Here is a 14,892-nt window from a genome sequence, read left to right as displayed (position 1 = left end):
CCGTAAACCTCAAGTTTCTCTGCAAGATGTTTCAACATAAAGTGCTCACAGACAAAATCTAAAAGCATTCAATTCCATCATTAGGTTATTTGTGTGAAGAATGTCCCATCGAGGTTCTTGTACAAACTCCCATTGTTCTCCCAGACTCTGAGAAGTGGCACTCCAGAATAATTTTATATGGGTCAGCATATTTTATAAAGGGGTAGGCAGAGCAGCTTATGAAATTAAACTCCTGGAAATCACAGACACACTCTCAGGAAATGCCTTGTATTTATGTTTAGGTGGTGCCAGTGTTCAACAGCGTTAAATAATCCAAGGTCGAAAAGGTCATTCCTCATTACAGAGAAAGGCTGCTCGGTTTGGGCTCCACATGGGAATTCTGAGTTCAGACAGTTTGTAAAATTCACTGTCATCATTGTGTGTGGTTTTTAGTTGGGGTGAAGGCTTCTCGTTTGCAACGAAACATTCAGGAACACAGGCGCTTTGTGAGGGCGGGCGTCCGCGGGTGACCGAGCCGGCCGACAACCCCAGCGTCCTGTGGCTTTCCGCTGAGGGAAGAGCAACCCGTTAGCAGCTGAACGAAGAGCCTTCGGCCTGGCCGCCTCTCGAGCCACGTGCGCACGGGCCGCCCGGCGGGGGCGAGAGGGTCGGAGGCGCCCCCAACTGGCTCAGACGCGTCGGCGCCCACTGCATATCGGGTGCCCGGCTGCAGTCGTGGCCTTGGCCGCGCACGAACCCCGCCCCGGGACCTTGCTCCGGTCAGGTTCCGGGGCTTCTGTTCCTGGCCCACAGTCCCCAGCACCCACCCTTCTCGCGGTAGGAGCGCGGGGCGGGGTTCAGCGTGGAGCTGGCTGGGCTGGTCTCGGGGCGGGACCGAGAGCTGGCGGGGCGGGGTTTGACGGGGAGAGGCCGGCCTCAGGGCGGGGCCTGGCGGAGCAAGAAGCTAGACGTAAATCGAGAGGGGTGCGGCTCGGGGCCGGGGGCGGGGTTGGGGGTGGGGCCGGGGGTAGGAGGGCACGAGGCGTAGAGGAGCAGGGCTCCGCGTGGGGCCCGAATCCTTGCCGGGGGGGTGGGGCTCGGTGCTGGAGGGGTTGGGCTGGGCACCGGCAGTGGCTGAGAACAGGATGGGCGGTGGAGGGGGGCGGGGCTCGGCGCCGAGAGGGGAGGGGCTCGGCGCTGGGTGGGGCGGGGAGCGGGATGCGCGGCGGAGAGGGGCGGGGCTCGGGGCAGGGCCGGGGCGGGGCTCGGGACAGGGCCGGGGCGGGACGCGGGACGCGCCGCGCGGCTCCCCCGGCCGCGGCCCGCTCCCTGCCCTTCCCGCGGGCACAGCTGTGGGGCTGGCGGCGGCCGAGGCGCGGAGTGGCGGGACGAGGAGGAAGCAGTGCGGAGCCTAGTTTCGGGGCGGCGGGAGCCGGTGGGGGCCCGGCGAGGAGGGCTGGAGGTGGCGGGGCCCGGCGAGGCCACGATGAAGCCGAACGGCGAGGACGAGGAGGCGCCCGCCGGGGGCCCCTGGGAGGAGTGCTTCGAGGCGGCTGTGCAGCTGGCGCTGCGGGCGGGACAGGTGAGCGCCGCGGCCCTCCTCCCCTGCCCGGCGGGGTCCGGACGAGCACAGCCCCAGCGGGCAAGGTCGGGCCCGGCGGGGCGGCGCGCTGGCTGTAGGACGCCCACTTGGAACTTCGCAAAGTCCGAGCAGAACTCCTGTCGGACGGAAGGAGACCTTCCCTCGGGGCTCGGGAGAGCCGGGCCCGCACGGCGTGCGGCCGCGGGGCTGGGGGCAGTGGCCCGCGCGTGCGGAGTGGGTCCGGCGCGGCCGGACCGCGAGCGGTGGGCGTCTGGTATCCGCGGACCGAGGGTGCTAGGGCGCGTTTTGGTGAAAGAAGCCTTTGTGTTGGTTTACTGCACAGACCGTCCCTTTCCCTTCTCCATTCCAGGACCCGGGGGAGGTGAGCACCTTTCTCCCGTGGAGGGGGCGGCCACCTATGAAGCATCCCTGACATGGCCCCTCTCCTTTGGCCGTGTTGAGTGTCTAACTGTAGGTGACTTGACCTTTGCGTTGGAGAGAGTAGGTTAGAATATACTAACTATGCAAATTAGCCCTAGGATTTTAAAAAGCCCTCCCAGGCTTGAATGCCGCAGCTGTTTGTTTTTACGGACCTTGAATAGATCCTGTGGCCAGGACGTGGGTGTGGTTGCCTCCAGGTTTAAACCCCTGCCTCGGGAGATCTGGCTGTCTTGCTGTTTGATTGTCTTTCCTCAAGCAACCTAAATCCATACCTACTGCGACCCAACAGCGGAAAAGTGGTTCCATTCAGTGTTAGGAGGAACTTGGTAACGCTGACCAGAAAAAGGACGTAAATCAAGCACCAGAGCTGAAAAGAACCTGCTACTTGAATTTGAAAAGAGAGTGCAGCTACTCTTTTCTCACTTTCATTTTTGCGTTTCGTTCCCCACGTTTTCCTCTGTACCCGAAGCGGTGTCTGACACATTGTAGATTCGAAGTCCTTGCGCAGTGAATGAGCGCTGTTGGTTCTCCCAGGAGGGCCAGGGTCCGGGTAGACTGAGTGGGAAGGTGGCTTACTCCTGCCTGGCTTGTTAAGGTACATGACTGTGTTTTGGTAATTGGAGGGTCAAGGTGGACAGAAGTAGCAGTGTGAGCAGATTGACTTTTTATATCCAAACAGCACTTTCTTTTTCAGGTCTAGCAGTATGAAAATGCCCTGCTGGTTTTCCCTGGGTGTTAAAGTCAGGCTGTTACCAATCCTGAGTTTGAGCCGAGTTGTCACCTGCATAGTGGATAGTGCTTCACCTTGGTGTGAATCCTCTAATCCTCTTTAAAAGTTCATTTCAACACCGAGTAGACACATTTTGTGTTGGAGGGCCCTCCCTCTGTGGTTTTAAGGATGCAAGATTCAGCCTGTAGGGAAGGCATGACTTAAAAGGTGGGTTGTGGGACTTCACCCTTTGGCTCTGTCTCCTTCCTAGTGGGAAAAGAGGACCCCAAACCTCGAGTGCTACAAGGCTGAAGTTTGTAGCTGCAGGACAAACATTCTTCCTGGAAAGCGCATCCACTGTGTACAGGGAGCACTTGCTTCCCCCCCCCCCAGGCCCCTCACTTCCTTTCCAGAATGAGCATCGTCAGGATATTTAATAACTTTTAGATTCCACCGTAAAACTCTTCTCCCTTGAAGCTTTAAGGAGAAGCCAGTTTAGGATTTGGACACCACTGTGTAAACCCTGGTGAGTTGTTATGGGTTTTTATGGTTTTTCAAATGTAGATCCATGAAGAAACGGAAGGGTTTTTAAAACTTTTATTTGAAGAGATGCTTATATAGAACTTGCAGTATGGTAGGCACAATTCTAAGGGTCTTATTAAGAGATATCTTAAGTTTTAATAACTTGCCAATAACAAAAAAACTTTTTTTGAGAGTGGGGGAGGGGTAAAATAAAGATTCTGCCATTAGGAGTCTGGTCAGGGAGCCCAGGATTCTGGGCTCCCTCTTGGGCATTATGTGATGCTTCCTGCCTGCCGGGCAGTGGAGGGGAGAGTGGCCGGAATGGTCTATGGCTGGAACAAACAGAAGCCACACAAGGTCATTGCAACCTATGTAAAGTGGGACAGATTGTCTTATTGTTCTCACAGGAATGGGGTGCTGGTTGGAGAAAATCTGGCCTTTGGCCAGATAGCCCAAAGAGGGCTGAAAAGGTAGTTAATGGTGATCCTTTTCTGAGTCCTCCTTAGCTAAAGGAGTATTTGGCACAGTTACAGTGGCCTTGTGGCCCAACATGCCCACCCCCTCACCCGTACCCGATGTTCCGCTATTTTAAGTTTGCTCCTCTCAGCTTCTCCTGAGACAGTTCTGTGTGCTGAATTCCCAAGTCTGGGCTCTATATGCTGAAATATATGCTATATATGTTCATATATGCTATATAGTTCTATATGTGCTCGGGGGTGGGGCGAGGGCCTCCCAAGAGATAAATATTGCCACCCTTCATCTTTCAGATGCTGGTTAGGGTCAGGGCAGCCCTACACACTTTGCCGCCACCTCCCTTTGCCCCACCCTAAGAGGTCTCCGCAAAAGTAACCTGCCCTGAAGTGCTGGCTGCCCTCTCCACCACGGCCTCCCAGTGTTCTGCACCGCCCATTCCTGCGGTGCCCAACCACCCATGCTGGTGCCACTGCAGCCCTAGTGCCCAGCCACCTGGCTGCTGGGCTTTGGGGAGGGGAGTGACTTGAGCCCCACTGCTGTCGCCACCGCAAATACAAATAGTAATCTTCGTTGGAATGGGTGTTTGTCATCTTTGACGTGTGAGCAAAAGTATCTCAGAAAACTCCTGTAGGGGGTAGATCTAGGTTTTGTTTAGGCCTGAAACTCAGACAACTTAGGAGCCCTCTTTAAGAAAAAAATACAAAATTACAAATTCAAAATGAGGTATAAACATCGCTTAGAATAAGAAAAATCACAACAGTATAAATTCTAAGATGCTAACAAATATGACAAAATACATAAAAATAATTCTGTAGCTGCTTCTCAACTTTCTGTAATACTTTTCTCACATTTTTGGCTTCATGCTCTTTGTGCCTTCAAATGACTGTGATTTTGTAGTGTTTTCTATGGAGCCAGGAGGAGGATAAGTTCAGGCTCTCCAGTAGCACTACTGATTGAAATCGATTACTGATAGTTTGGAAAAGTTTATTTAGTCTTCAAACTTATTATGGGTAGGACTATATACATTTTTAGGATCGCCATCAAATTTGAGAATCCTGTCAGTTTTCTCTTATATGCTAGTTGTGAGAAGATAGGGAAGAGTTTTCTACAGACTAGCTTCTAGTTCCATATGGTCGCTTCTTTCTTTCCATGTGTGCCGGTTGCTGCTACGCATGCTCACACGCTCCTCTGGCCCTGCCCTTCATGTCACCATGCCAAGCCATTCGGCATGGTGGACAGTGGAAGCATTTCTGGAAGCCATTCCTACACAGGATGGCTAATAATAACTTACAGACAGATGTGACGGCAAACCCCACAGATATATTCCATCAAACCCAGAGGCAATTTCATCTCCACTCAACTTGCCTTCAGCCAGAAATGCCAGTGCCACCTGACACAAAATATAATGGAGGTCACAGTGGAAAGAGACAGTGGTTATATCTGCAGTCAGAATAGCTGATTTTTGCAGACTTAATAAAAGGTGTTCATGTGTGATCGTGTGAACACCTTGCTAAGGTCCCTGGGAGCCTTGAAGCCTCGGCTTCATTAGCTTCACAGTAAATTCACCTCTGCTCACTGGTGACAAAATCTCAGGACAAGGCAGGACACCAAAAGCCCGGGACCCACCCTCACTCAGTACCAGACGTCCATCCTCTCTAGTTGGCCTTACCTACCCAAAGCCCAGTCTTGAGAAGTGAGGCTGTCGTCCCTAAAGCCCCTGCGTGGACCAACCCTCTGGCTAGCCAGATTGAACTACTTGGCATTTTCAAAACACATTGCGCTTTCCTGCCTTTCTTATGCTTCCTGACGACCATACGCTCCCTCCAGGGTTCAGCTCCTCAACCCTTTCCTTCATGGACCTTCCCATGTGACTCTCCTCATCATTCCTCTGGTGCTTCCCGGCTTTGTTCATCTCTGGTCTGGTTGCTGTGTCTTCCCTACAGTGTGCTCTGAACGTGGATGCTCTTGTGTCCACCTCTGGCTCCCAGACTGGAGAACACACATCGGTGGGCTCTGGCCCAGTGTAACCCCCTTGTCTGGCTGGCTTTGCCCACGCAGTGTCGTTTTTGATTTGTGGTTTTAATTTTTATCCGGTATATCACACGGGGAATTTAGTAAGTGAAATACCCCTGAAAGGACTGTTAGGAAAAACAGCAGTGCCCTGTCCTCTATCATGCTCATCCTTTTCCCCAGAGGTCACTGTTTTCAATTTTCTGATAGTTACACTTGTCTTCTGAATCACAGGCTTCCACTGCTCGCTCTGGAGTTGTCTGTTGTAGACACTGCATTTATGTTGTGAGCTGCATTTCCCGATCAGTCCCATCGTCATAAGCTCATGTTCTGTTGACTATACAATTGTAATGCATGGTTGAGTTGGATATTATAGTTGTATTACATATTTTCTTTCTCATGCAACATGTATTTTCCTTTAAAAAAAAAAAGTGTGTTTTTTCATTTGCTTAGCTTTCTGTGTATCTGCTAATAGTCATCTTTGAACTTCCCAGCAGAATGTTTGATGATCTACTCAGGGCTGTTAAACTCATCAGATTCATGGCTGTAGAGAAATGGTCTTCACTGTCTTATGCATCAGAAGCACCCGGAAAGCTTGTAAAGGCAGACTCAGTCCCCTCCCCAGAGTGTCTGACCCACTAGGTGAGGAGCAGGGCTGAGAATTAGCATTTCCACCAAGTTCCCAGCTGATCTGATGCTTCTGGGCGGGAGACAGCACTTTGAGAACCGCTGCTGCATTTTGTTATGTGAATAAATGACTGTTTATTCAACTCTTGAGGAAACTTTGGATGATGTCCAGTTTGGAGTTATGGATAATGTTGCTCTGAACATTCTTGCCTGTGTCTTTTGGTTTCGTATGTATGTGTTTCTACTGGGGATATTTTAATGATCGGAGTGAAATAATTGCTGTGTCATCAGGTGTGAAGTTCTGCCAGGTAGTTTTCTACAGTGGATGTACCAATTTACACTCCTACCAGCATGGGTGAGGGTTCCTGCTGCTCCACGTCTTGGACGACACTTGGTATTGTCTGTCTTTTCCACGGTAGCCGGTCTGATGGGTTTCAGGTGGTATTTCATTGCTTTAATTTGCATGTCCCATACGACTAATCAACCTAAGTGTCTTGTCATGTGCTTCTTGGTTATCTTGTTTTTACAATGGTGGCACTAAAATGCTGATTACAAATGTGTTCAGGCACCGAACAAATATTTATTGAGTGATTCTGACAAGGACTGTACCTTTACTCTGAGTATGATAATGAGGTTCTGGGCAGTCCTGTGTGGGGCCCTTACAGGGTGACAGGGAGCTCACCCTAGCTGCTGTGTGGGACCCTACAGTGCCCCCGGGGACCAGAATTGGCTATCTGATAGGAAGCTGTTCACGTAGTCCAAGTGAGAAATGAGGGTGGATTGATTGGGCAAAAGTGAAGAAGGAGGTAAAACAGATGCGTTTCAAAGGCTGAACTGCCAGGCTTGCTGTTGGATGGAGGCAGAGTGTGAGACCCAGAGAAAAGGCAGGGATGCCTTCCAGGGTTTGGGCCTGCAAAACTGGTTGAATGGATTTGCCATCTTCCAAGATGGGGAAAGGGCAGGAGGAACAGGTTTGGAGGTGGAAGTCAAGTGTGTTTCGAGCACGTCAAGCTTGAATTGCCGGTGGATTTCTAAGTGGAGGTGTTGAGTTTGTATCTGGAGTTCAGGGCACAGGGTGAGGGTGGAGACCCCAATCTGGGAGCCCATGGCCCGGGCTGGGGTTTAAGGCCAGGTTCCGGGACCAAGAGAGAGCCGGTTTGTCCACCCGTGGACTCCGCCTTAGGGTGCTCCCAAGTTAACCTCCTGGATTTTCTCTGGGAGATTTCCAGACGTCAGTGTGTAGAGGTCTCAGGTCACTTATTTCTTTCAGAAGAGACTCCCTGCCCCTCTCCCACTGGGCGCTGGAGGAAGGGAGGTGGCAGGTGGCAGTTTCTCCACTTCCCGCCTTCTGTCCCCCACCTCCCCTCGGCCCCGTGCTGCATTTTGTGCCCCGGGTCCAGGCCTCCTGTTCCTGATTAGCTCCGCAGGGTGGGGAGTCAGCCTGCACTTACAATTGTAAAACTTTTGCCAACATTTGAAACCTCCGCCAAGATGGAACTCCCGAGAGACAACTGGCGAACGTAAAGTAGCAGCTGCCCTCTGTGGGGCACATGTGGTCCAAGTGTCCTGGGCCCACCTCTCCCTGACCCTGTGTGTGAGGCCAACTGCCATTTTCCTTGTGTGTTGTTGTAAGGAAAGAGGCATGTTTCTTATGCCCATTTTGCTAACAAGCTGGGGTGGGGGACGAGAGCACGCGCATTGTTTCAGAGGCATTTGCATCTGCCCCGGCAGGAGGAGTCCGTGAAATCCCACATCTTACTAAAGGGATGGAAGCAAAGGCTGGTGTCACTCCCACGTGAAGGTGAATCAGCCTCTGTGGCCCTGAGATATTTACTTGCTAACCTAATGGAGCCCTCGTTAGTGGAGTTTACAGTCTTTGGGGCTGGCGGGGAGAGTAGGCTGAAATCTTACCACTTAGCCAGAGAATGGAAACGATGCTAGTGATTTCCAGAGCCCCCCACTCCACTCCCCAGCCCTAGGAGTTGTGGGGGGGGGGGGGGATGCTGAGCTCTTCCAGCTAGCCTGAGGTTTAGAGAGGAGAAGGGGACTTTTGTATCCAGGCTCCTCCCCGTCTCTCGGCCTCATCAGGCTGGAACCGAAGGCTGGTGGGCTCACATCTTTCTCCCATGGGAGATGAGGGAAGCATTCAGTTGAGTGGTGGTGCCACGTCCTTGTAGCTAAGCCAGTTTCAGGATCTCTGCGTCCACTGTCCCGGCAGTGCCTGGGCTACCTGGGTGGTGCACTCAGCATGCAGTGGGCATTGGAGCCCCCCACCCCCCACCCCCCGCCCCAGGCCTCCTGGGACAACGAGTAGCTTAGCCAATGATCACAATAGCATGCAGGATGGCTGTGGTGGCCATCTTCCCAGGCCCTGGAAGATGGGGGACAATTTCCTGGAAGAAGTCATACCTGCACTTGTGATTTTAAAAGGAAAAGCGGGATTCCCTAGAGAAGTTGGGTGACAGGCTCGGGAAAGGTGAGGGTGTCAGGGCAGAGAGAGAAGATGGACTCCCTGAGGGGAGAAAGCCAAGGCGGCACGCAGGAACGGCAAGCACGTAGCACGTTGGCTGAAGCTGAAGTTGGAAGAGGAGGGTCAGACCAGTGGGTGGGCAAAGTTTGGGGGGCTTGAGGAGACCCTCAGTGGACGGTGGGGTTGCAGGGATTATTGTGCCCAAACTGACCAACGTGAGTCTCAGTGATGGTGTTGTGGGTGGTCTTGGCCGTGAATTGTGAGGTGCAGGAGACCTAGTTGTGAAGAGCCTAGGGGTTTCTGGCGCAGGCAGCTGGGTGCGTTCCACTGCTTGGGAACCCCACACCTGATAGGGATTCAGGAGTCCCGGGTGGGGGGGGGGGTTGGCTCTGGTCAGCGACGGAAGATTTGGAGCACCTGCCGCGCAATCCCTTTTCCTGCACTTACAGCTGTGACCATGGCAACTTTCCTCATTTCTTTGTGCCTTGGTTTCCTCATCTTCAACTTAATTATCACTACATCAGAGTTCTTTTGAGGGTTCGCTAGTTGGTACGCGTGAACTGCTTGGAGTGGTGCCAGGGCAGGGTGAGCCCTCAACAGGGTGATGGTGCGGCCACCAAGCTGTAGGAGGTGGGATCCAGGGAGCGGCCCCTGCTGGCGGGGCCCAGCCTGCGATCTGGGATGTGCCTCTTATAAGGAATGGTCTGAGGTGGAGAGGGTCAGGTGACACAAAAGGCAGTTGAGGTGTGGGGGAAGGTTATCCTCAGGATGTGTCACACGAGGTGGCCAGGCGCCCAGTGGGGCTGGTTCAGAGGAGTGCCGGGGCATCAGGAAGACAGTGGGCGGGGGGTGACCGGACTTTAAAAAGTAGAGATAGCAAGTTGGAGGAAACGCCCATGAAGCTGAAGAGGGAGGCAGTGACGCTGGAGAGCTTTAAGACTCGCTGGCTTGTGATGCCTGAGAGCCCGGCATCCATGGCCCACCTCTGCTTTCACCAGCTCCTCCTCGTTCCCGTGATTAGGTTCATTTGTGAGTTATTAGCAGATGTTAACTGCTGACCCGCATGCCACAGGAGAGCCACATGGAATTCACTTTGTGGGCTTTATTGATTGTCCTGTGTATTAGGATTCTCCAGAGAAACAACCAACTGGAGGCCAGCAAGTCCAGTTTGCAGGGTGGGCTGGCAGGCTGAAGACCCAGGGAGAGCCAGTGAGCCAGCCCAAAAGCCATAGGCAAGAAGAGCCAATGTTGCAGAATAAGACCAAAGATAGTCTGCTGGAGTTCTCTCTCACTCAGAGAAGGATCGATCTTTCCTTCTATTCAGGCCTTCAACTGATTGGATGAAGCCCACCCGCATTACAAAGAGCCATCCGCTTTGCTAGTTAAAATGTTAATCTCATCCGAAAACACCCTTGCAGAAAAGCCCAGACTACCATTTGACAAAACATTTAGGGTACCCCATGGCCCAGTCAAGTTGACTCATAAAATTAACCATCACATCACACTCACTTGTGTTCAGATATGTCTAGAACCTGAAATGTATAGTCAGTATCGTCAGGACTGTACCTCCAATCGCCACATTTTTCCCAGTCCAACAGAGGAAAGTCCTGTTGCCTTTTAGAAACCCGCTTCTGGCAGAGTTTTTTTTGGGGGGGTGTGCTGGTCCATGCGTTCTGGAACACACACAAGTTGCTCTGTAGTTATGGGTATTAATTGTATAGCAGACTTGGGGACAGTAACGTAGAACCAAGATGGTGTAGAGACCAGAAGGAGGCTTTGGGACACATCCCCGAATGATGCTTCTGACACGGAACCCGATGGTTTCCCTTCTTTTAGGTTTGAAATTCAGGAGTCAGTGACTAAAGGCTCATATTTTATATATTAAACATTAACAGAATGTTATCTGGAGGGAAAGCCCAGGCCAGGAGGTCTGTGAAGTGCATGCTTAGTTAGTGAGTAGCTGAAAAACATTAATTAAAAAACAGCATACACTAACTGACTGCTGGCAGAAGGAGCATGTTTACAATGTTAAGAGCAAAGATAGCTGTCGTAAAGGGCTTAGCAGGGAAGTGCCCTGACAGCCTCACGGCCACCCGCCTGTGAATGGGACTGTGGTGGAAGGCAGGGGCTGTGTGAGTCTACTGCTGATTGATTGAAAAAAATACAGCACTGTCTCGTCGCCCTTCCTTGCAGTGTAGGAACATTTAAGAATAAATCTTTTCTTAACCCGGTATTTTAGGATCCCATTTGAGATCTGTACCTTGTGTATAGGTTTTTGATTTTTGCCGTAAGTCATTAAGTTCCATCAGGCATTTGCGCTCAAAAATAACAGTGGTGCACGTCCTTGTGTACATAGAAATCATTTTGCGTCCCAAGACCATGACATAGGATTCCTCATTTAGTTCTTCCAACAACTGTGTCTGAGGTGCCACTGTTATCACAGATGAGGAAACTAAGGCTCCAAGAAGCTCGGTGATGCCCCCCACAGTCTCCCAAGTGGAGTTGGAACTCAGATCTGTGATTCTAAACTGTAGGTTTATCATCTGTGCTCCCTACTGATATTATGAAATGGGTGCAAGCAGGAACTGCATTCTAGACCAGGGGATTTTTCATATGTATTTCCTCCCCAAAGAACTAGCGTTTTCAAGTCACTGGGGACTGAAAGGAGGCTGCTGGTTCGTCTAGCTTTCCCAGGTGTGGGAGCCCGGCTGATAAGTCTGTGCTGTCCCATTTCAATGCATGTCACCTTGCCGGGTCTAGAGCCTGAGGGGCAGTGTTGTGGGGAAGGCTGGGTCCTGGACCTGCCAAGATGAAAGGCAGGGCTCCTGCCCTGCAGCCACTTCCCATCTAGTGGAAGAGGCTGGACAGTGCCTTATACTGATAAAGCAGTGCAGCGCGTGCAGCGACTGAGATGTGCCTTTGTGCTGCGGCAACTGCTGAGCCAAGGGGAAGGGCCTCACCCAGGGTGAGTGGGCGGAGGGCTACACAGGCAGTTTCCCGGAGGAGACGGGCGTGAGCAGGGTCCTCAAGGACAAATAGGCTTGGCCCTTGCAGGAGAAAGAACATCCGTCCAAAGACGAAGTTGCTGGAGAGCGAACAGCAGAGAGTGACTGGGCATGGCAAGGGGGACAGGTGCCACCCAGGCTGGCCACAGACGTCCTCACACACAGGACATGGGGCCTGCCATCCTTTTCAAGGCGGCGTGGGGTGGGGCAGGGAGAGGACAAGTCACAGGGTGTGCCAGGAGACAGATCTGCTTTCTGGAGAGGCCGCTGGGCTCTGGGTGGACGACGCTGCAAAGGGGCAAGACAGGAGGTTTGGAGGTTGAGCAACACGGGCAAGTGAAGGCAGGCAGCGTGAGGTTAGCGTAGTTCTGGGAAGTCATTCAGAAGTAGGGTCCACATATCTGGGTGTGTAACCCGATGAGAGGGAGGAGTTCAGGTGTCCCAGCAGATGGGATCCAGGGCCTGGAGGAGCTGCGGCAGAGGAGAGAGGGCTGGCCCCAGCACCGCTTCAAGTTGCCAGTGAACACGGAGGGTGGTGTGGCCTGTCCCACCGTTAAAGGACACGGGCACATTCAAGTCCCATGGCTTTCCTTGTGACACATGCCCACGTCGAAACAGTCATGGCAGAACAGTCATAAATATTAATAGACACAGACCAGAAATATTTTGAAAAAGAGCATGATTCAACACCTTCCTCCTGAATCCATAAATCTCCCCTCCTTTGTGTGATTTGTAGCTAGGGCCTGGGTCCTCTGGAAAGTGTGCCCAGATGACATCAGACATTGCCCAAACTGCCCACACAGGTCCCTGAGCATGCATCTCCTCAACATACGAGGGTTGCATATATTTTGGATCTTAAAGACCAAATGCATAAATACCAGGGTGGTTAGATATGGCTTCACAAGAGCACTTGCTTAAAAAGTCTTCCAGACTTTAGTCACCTATGAGCTCAGTGTGTAGCAACCAAGAAATCTTCATTCCGATGTCCACCAACACCTGACTGTGTAGCAGCCCCCGTGTAGGCCACAAAATCCACCTGTGGAAGGTGGATACCTAGACAGGCCCGATGGGGCTCCTTTGCCGGCATGCACTGACGTGGAATCCCAAGAGGCCAGCTGTGTGGTTTGTGTAAGTGCCCTAGCAGCACGCTGAGAGGGTGAGTGCCCTCCCTGCTGTGCCTGCAGATGTTGGAGACCCATCATACAGGAGGTGACATCTGAGCTGAGTCACCACATGGGCCAGAAGAAGGCTGGCGGTTCTGTCAGAGGGGAGACTTGAGAGTGAATGATTCACTTAGGCTGGAGCCCAACAGTCATGGAGTGGGGAGGGGAGGGAAAGAGAATGCAGAGTTTAGGTGAGGCCCATTTGTTAGGTTGGTGGCTTGGCTTTGTTCACAGACCAGTGACAGAAGCAAGGCAGGTTTCTTTCTTTCCCACAACAGCCCAGTTAGGGGTCTGGGGAAACGGGGGCTGTGCTTCTCCAAGTCACCCAGGGACCCAGGTTCCTTGGCGCTTGTTGCTTTAAGGAGGTCTTCTCTTCCCACATGACCAAAGCTGACCTCTCACCCCCACAGCTACGTCACCAGCTGGTGGCAAAGGGAGAAAGGACAGGAGAGAGTAGTGCGCAAACAGTGGCCTTTTATGGTGTGACTCAAGTTGCACGTAGCCCTCCGTTCACATCCTCCTGGGCAGAAAGCAGGGCCATGCCTACCTGCCTGAGAGGCAGAGAGGTGTGGACTGTTGAGTCTTGCTAAACTTGGGCCTTCTCTCCCTGAAAGGAAGAAGAGGATACTGGCTACTTGGGATTAAAGTCTCTGCCAGGAGACCACCTCTCAAGAGCTATGGTATGCCACCTGGGGGGTTTTGTATCCTCAGAGTCTAGGGAGCCCCTAAGTGCTTTATGCTGGGATTAAGGTCAGGGGGTTAGCAAGCCCTTCTGGTTGTGGTGTGGTGAGTGGACACGGGGGCCGTAAAGCAGATTCGAGCTGGCTCCAGGAGGGGGGGGGGCAGTGGATGGAGGCTGGAGGAAGAGACTCCAAGTCTATCTTAACTTTCTCACAGGACAACCAAAAACCCACAGTGAAACAAAACGAAGAGACCAAGGTGGTCAGTGTTCATATAAGTGCTAATGGTCCAGTTGGAAAAAATGTGCAGAGTCTATCCAAGCAGTTTGATGTGTATTTTCTTCATGATTCAAAGACTTCTGTGCACCTACTCTATGCCAGGTATGGTTCTAGAGGCTAGGGGTGTGGCAGGGAACCAAAGTGCCTCTGCTCTCCTGGGGGAGACATACCATCAACAAAGGGACAAGTGAGATGATTTCAGATGGCAAGAAGTTCTGGATAGGTTAGAAGATATAAAGTCCCTGGAATAGAAAGAGATTTGGTTAGGACCAGTCAGAAAACCAGAGTGGCAGAAGGATGGCGAGACTGGGAGTGGCCTATGGGAGGTGACATCTGTAGGTCTAGGTTTTTCCTGAAAGCCATGGCAGTCTTTGCGTAGTTCTAAGCATTAAAGTGATTGGAGCTGACATATGTTTAAAAACCGCTCTGGCTTCAGCACAGAGGCTGCAGGGTGCATGGTTGGAATCATAATCTTGAACTGTACAAATGCTTACTACATGTGCGGGTAGGGGCAAGTGTAACATGAAGCCGGAAGCCTGTGTCCTCTCAGGGTGGAGGTCCCAGGACTTCTGTGTGGTGCTGGGTCAGAACATCCAACCCCCGGGGACTCTTCCTCCTTCTGGGGTTTGAGAACCTGCTCTCAGCCCAACTACTCCAGTGTGGCCCCCAGCATCGGTGTCACCATGGAACTTGTCAGAAATGTGAACATCAGACCTCAAACCCCACACCTACTTAACCACCAAAGTTTTCACTTCAGCAAGACCCCAGGTGACTGACTCATGCACAGTGAAGTTTGAGAGGCTTTGGTGGTGTGTCCTCTAGTCTTCCTCTCCCCTTTCCTCTGCTTGCATACATACCCCACACCTCTCCCCTTGCCTCTGCTTGCATACATAACCCCACACTTCCCCACACCTCTCCCCTTGCCTCTGCTTGCATACATAACCCCACACT

The 14,892-nt window shown here is 52.2% G+C and overlaps 1 protein-coding gene across 1 annotated transcript in view; it reads left to right on the top strand.

The window, feature by feature from the left end:
• The first annotated feature begins 1,229 nt into the window (after positions 1–1,229).
• The window catches only part of IMPA2 (inositol monophosphatase 2), a 46,774-nt gene continuing 33,111 nt past the window's right edge, over positions 1,230–14,892 (top strand). Inside the window, exon 1 of the mRNA XM_043558261.1 lies at positions 1,230–1,561. Coding sequence (XP_043414196.1) covers positions 1,466–1,561 — 96 coding nt within the window. The 5' untranslated portion in view covers positions 1,230–1,465. The remainder of the gene's footprint in view (positions 1,562–14,892) is intronic.

This window comes from Prionailurus bengalensis, chromosome D3 (assembly GCF_016509475.1).
Source record: "Prionailurus bengalensis isolate Pbe53 chromosome D3, Fcat_Pben_1.1_paternal_pri, whole genome shotgun sequence".
Lineage (NCBI taxonomy): Eukaryota > Metazoa > Chordata > Mammalia > Carnivora > Felidae > Prionailurus > Prionailurus bengalensis.
Note: the sequence above shows the minus strand (reverse complement) of the source record. Positions and strands in the feature narration are given on the sequence as shown.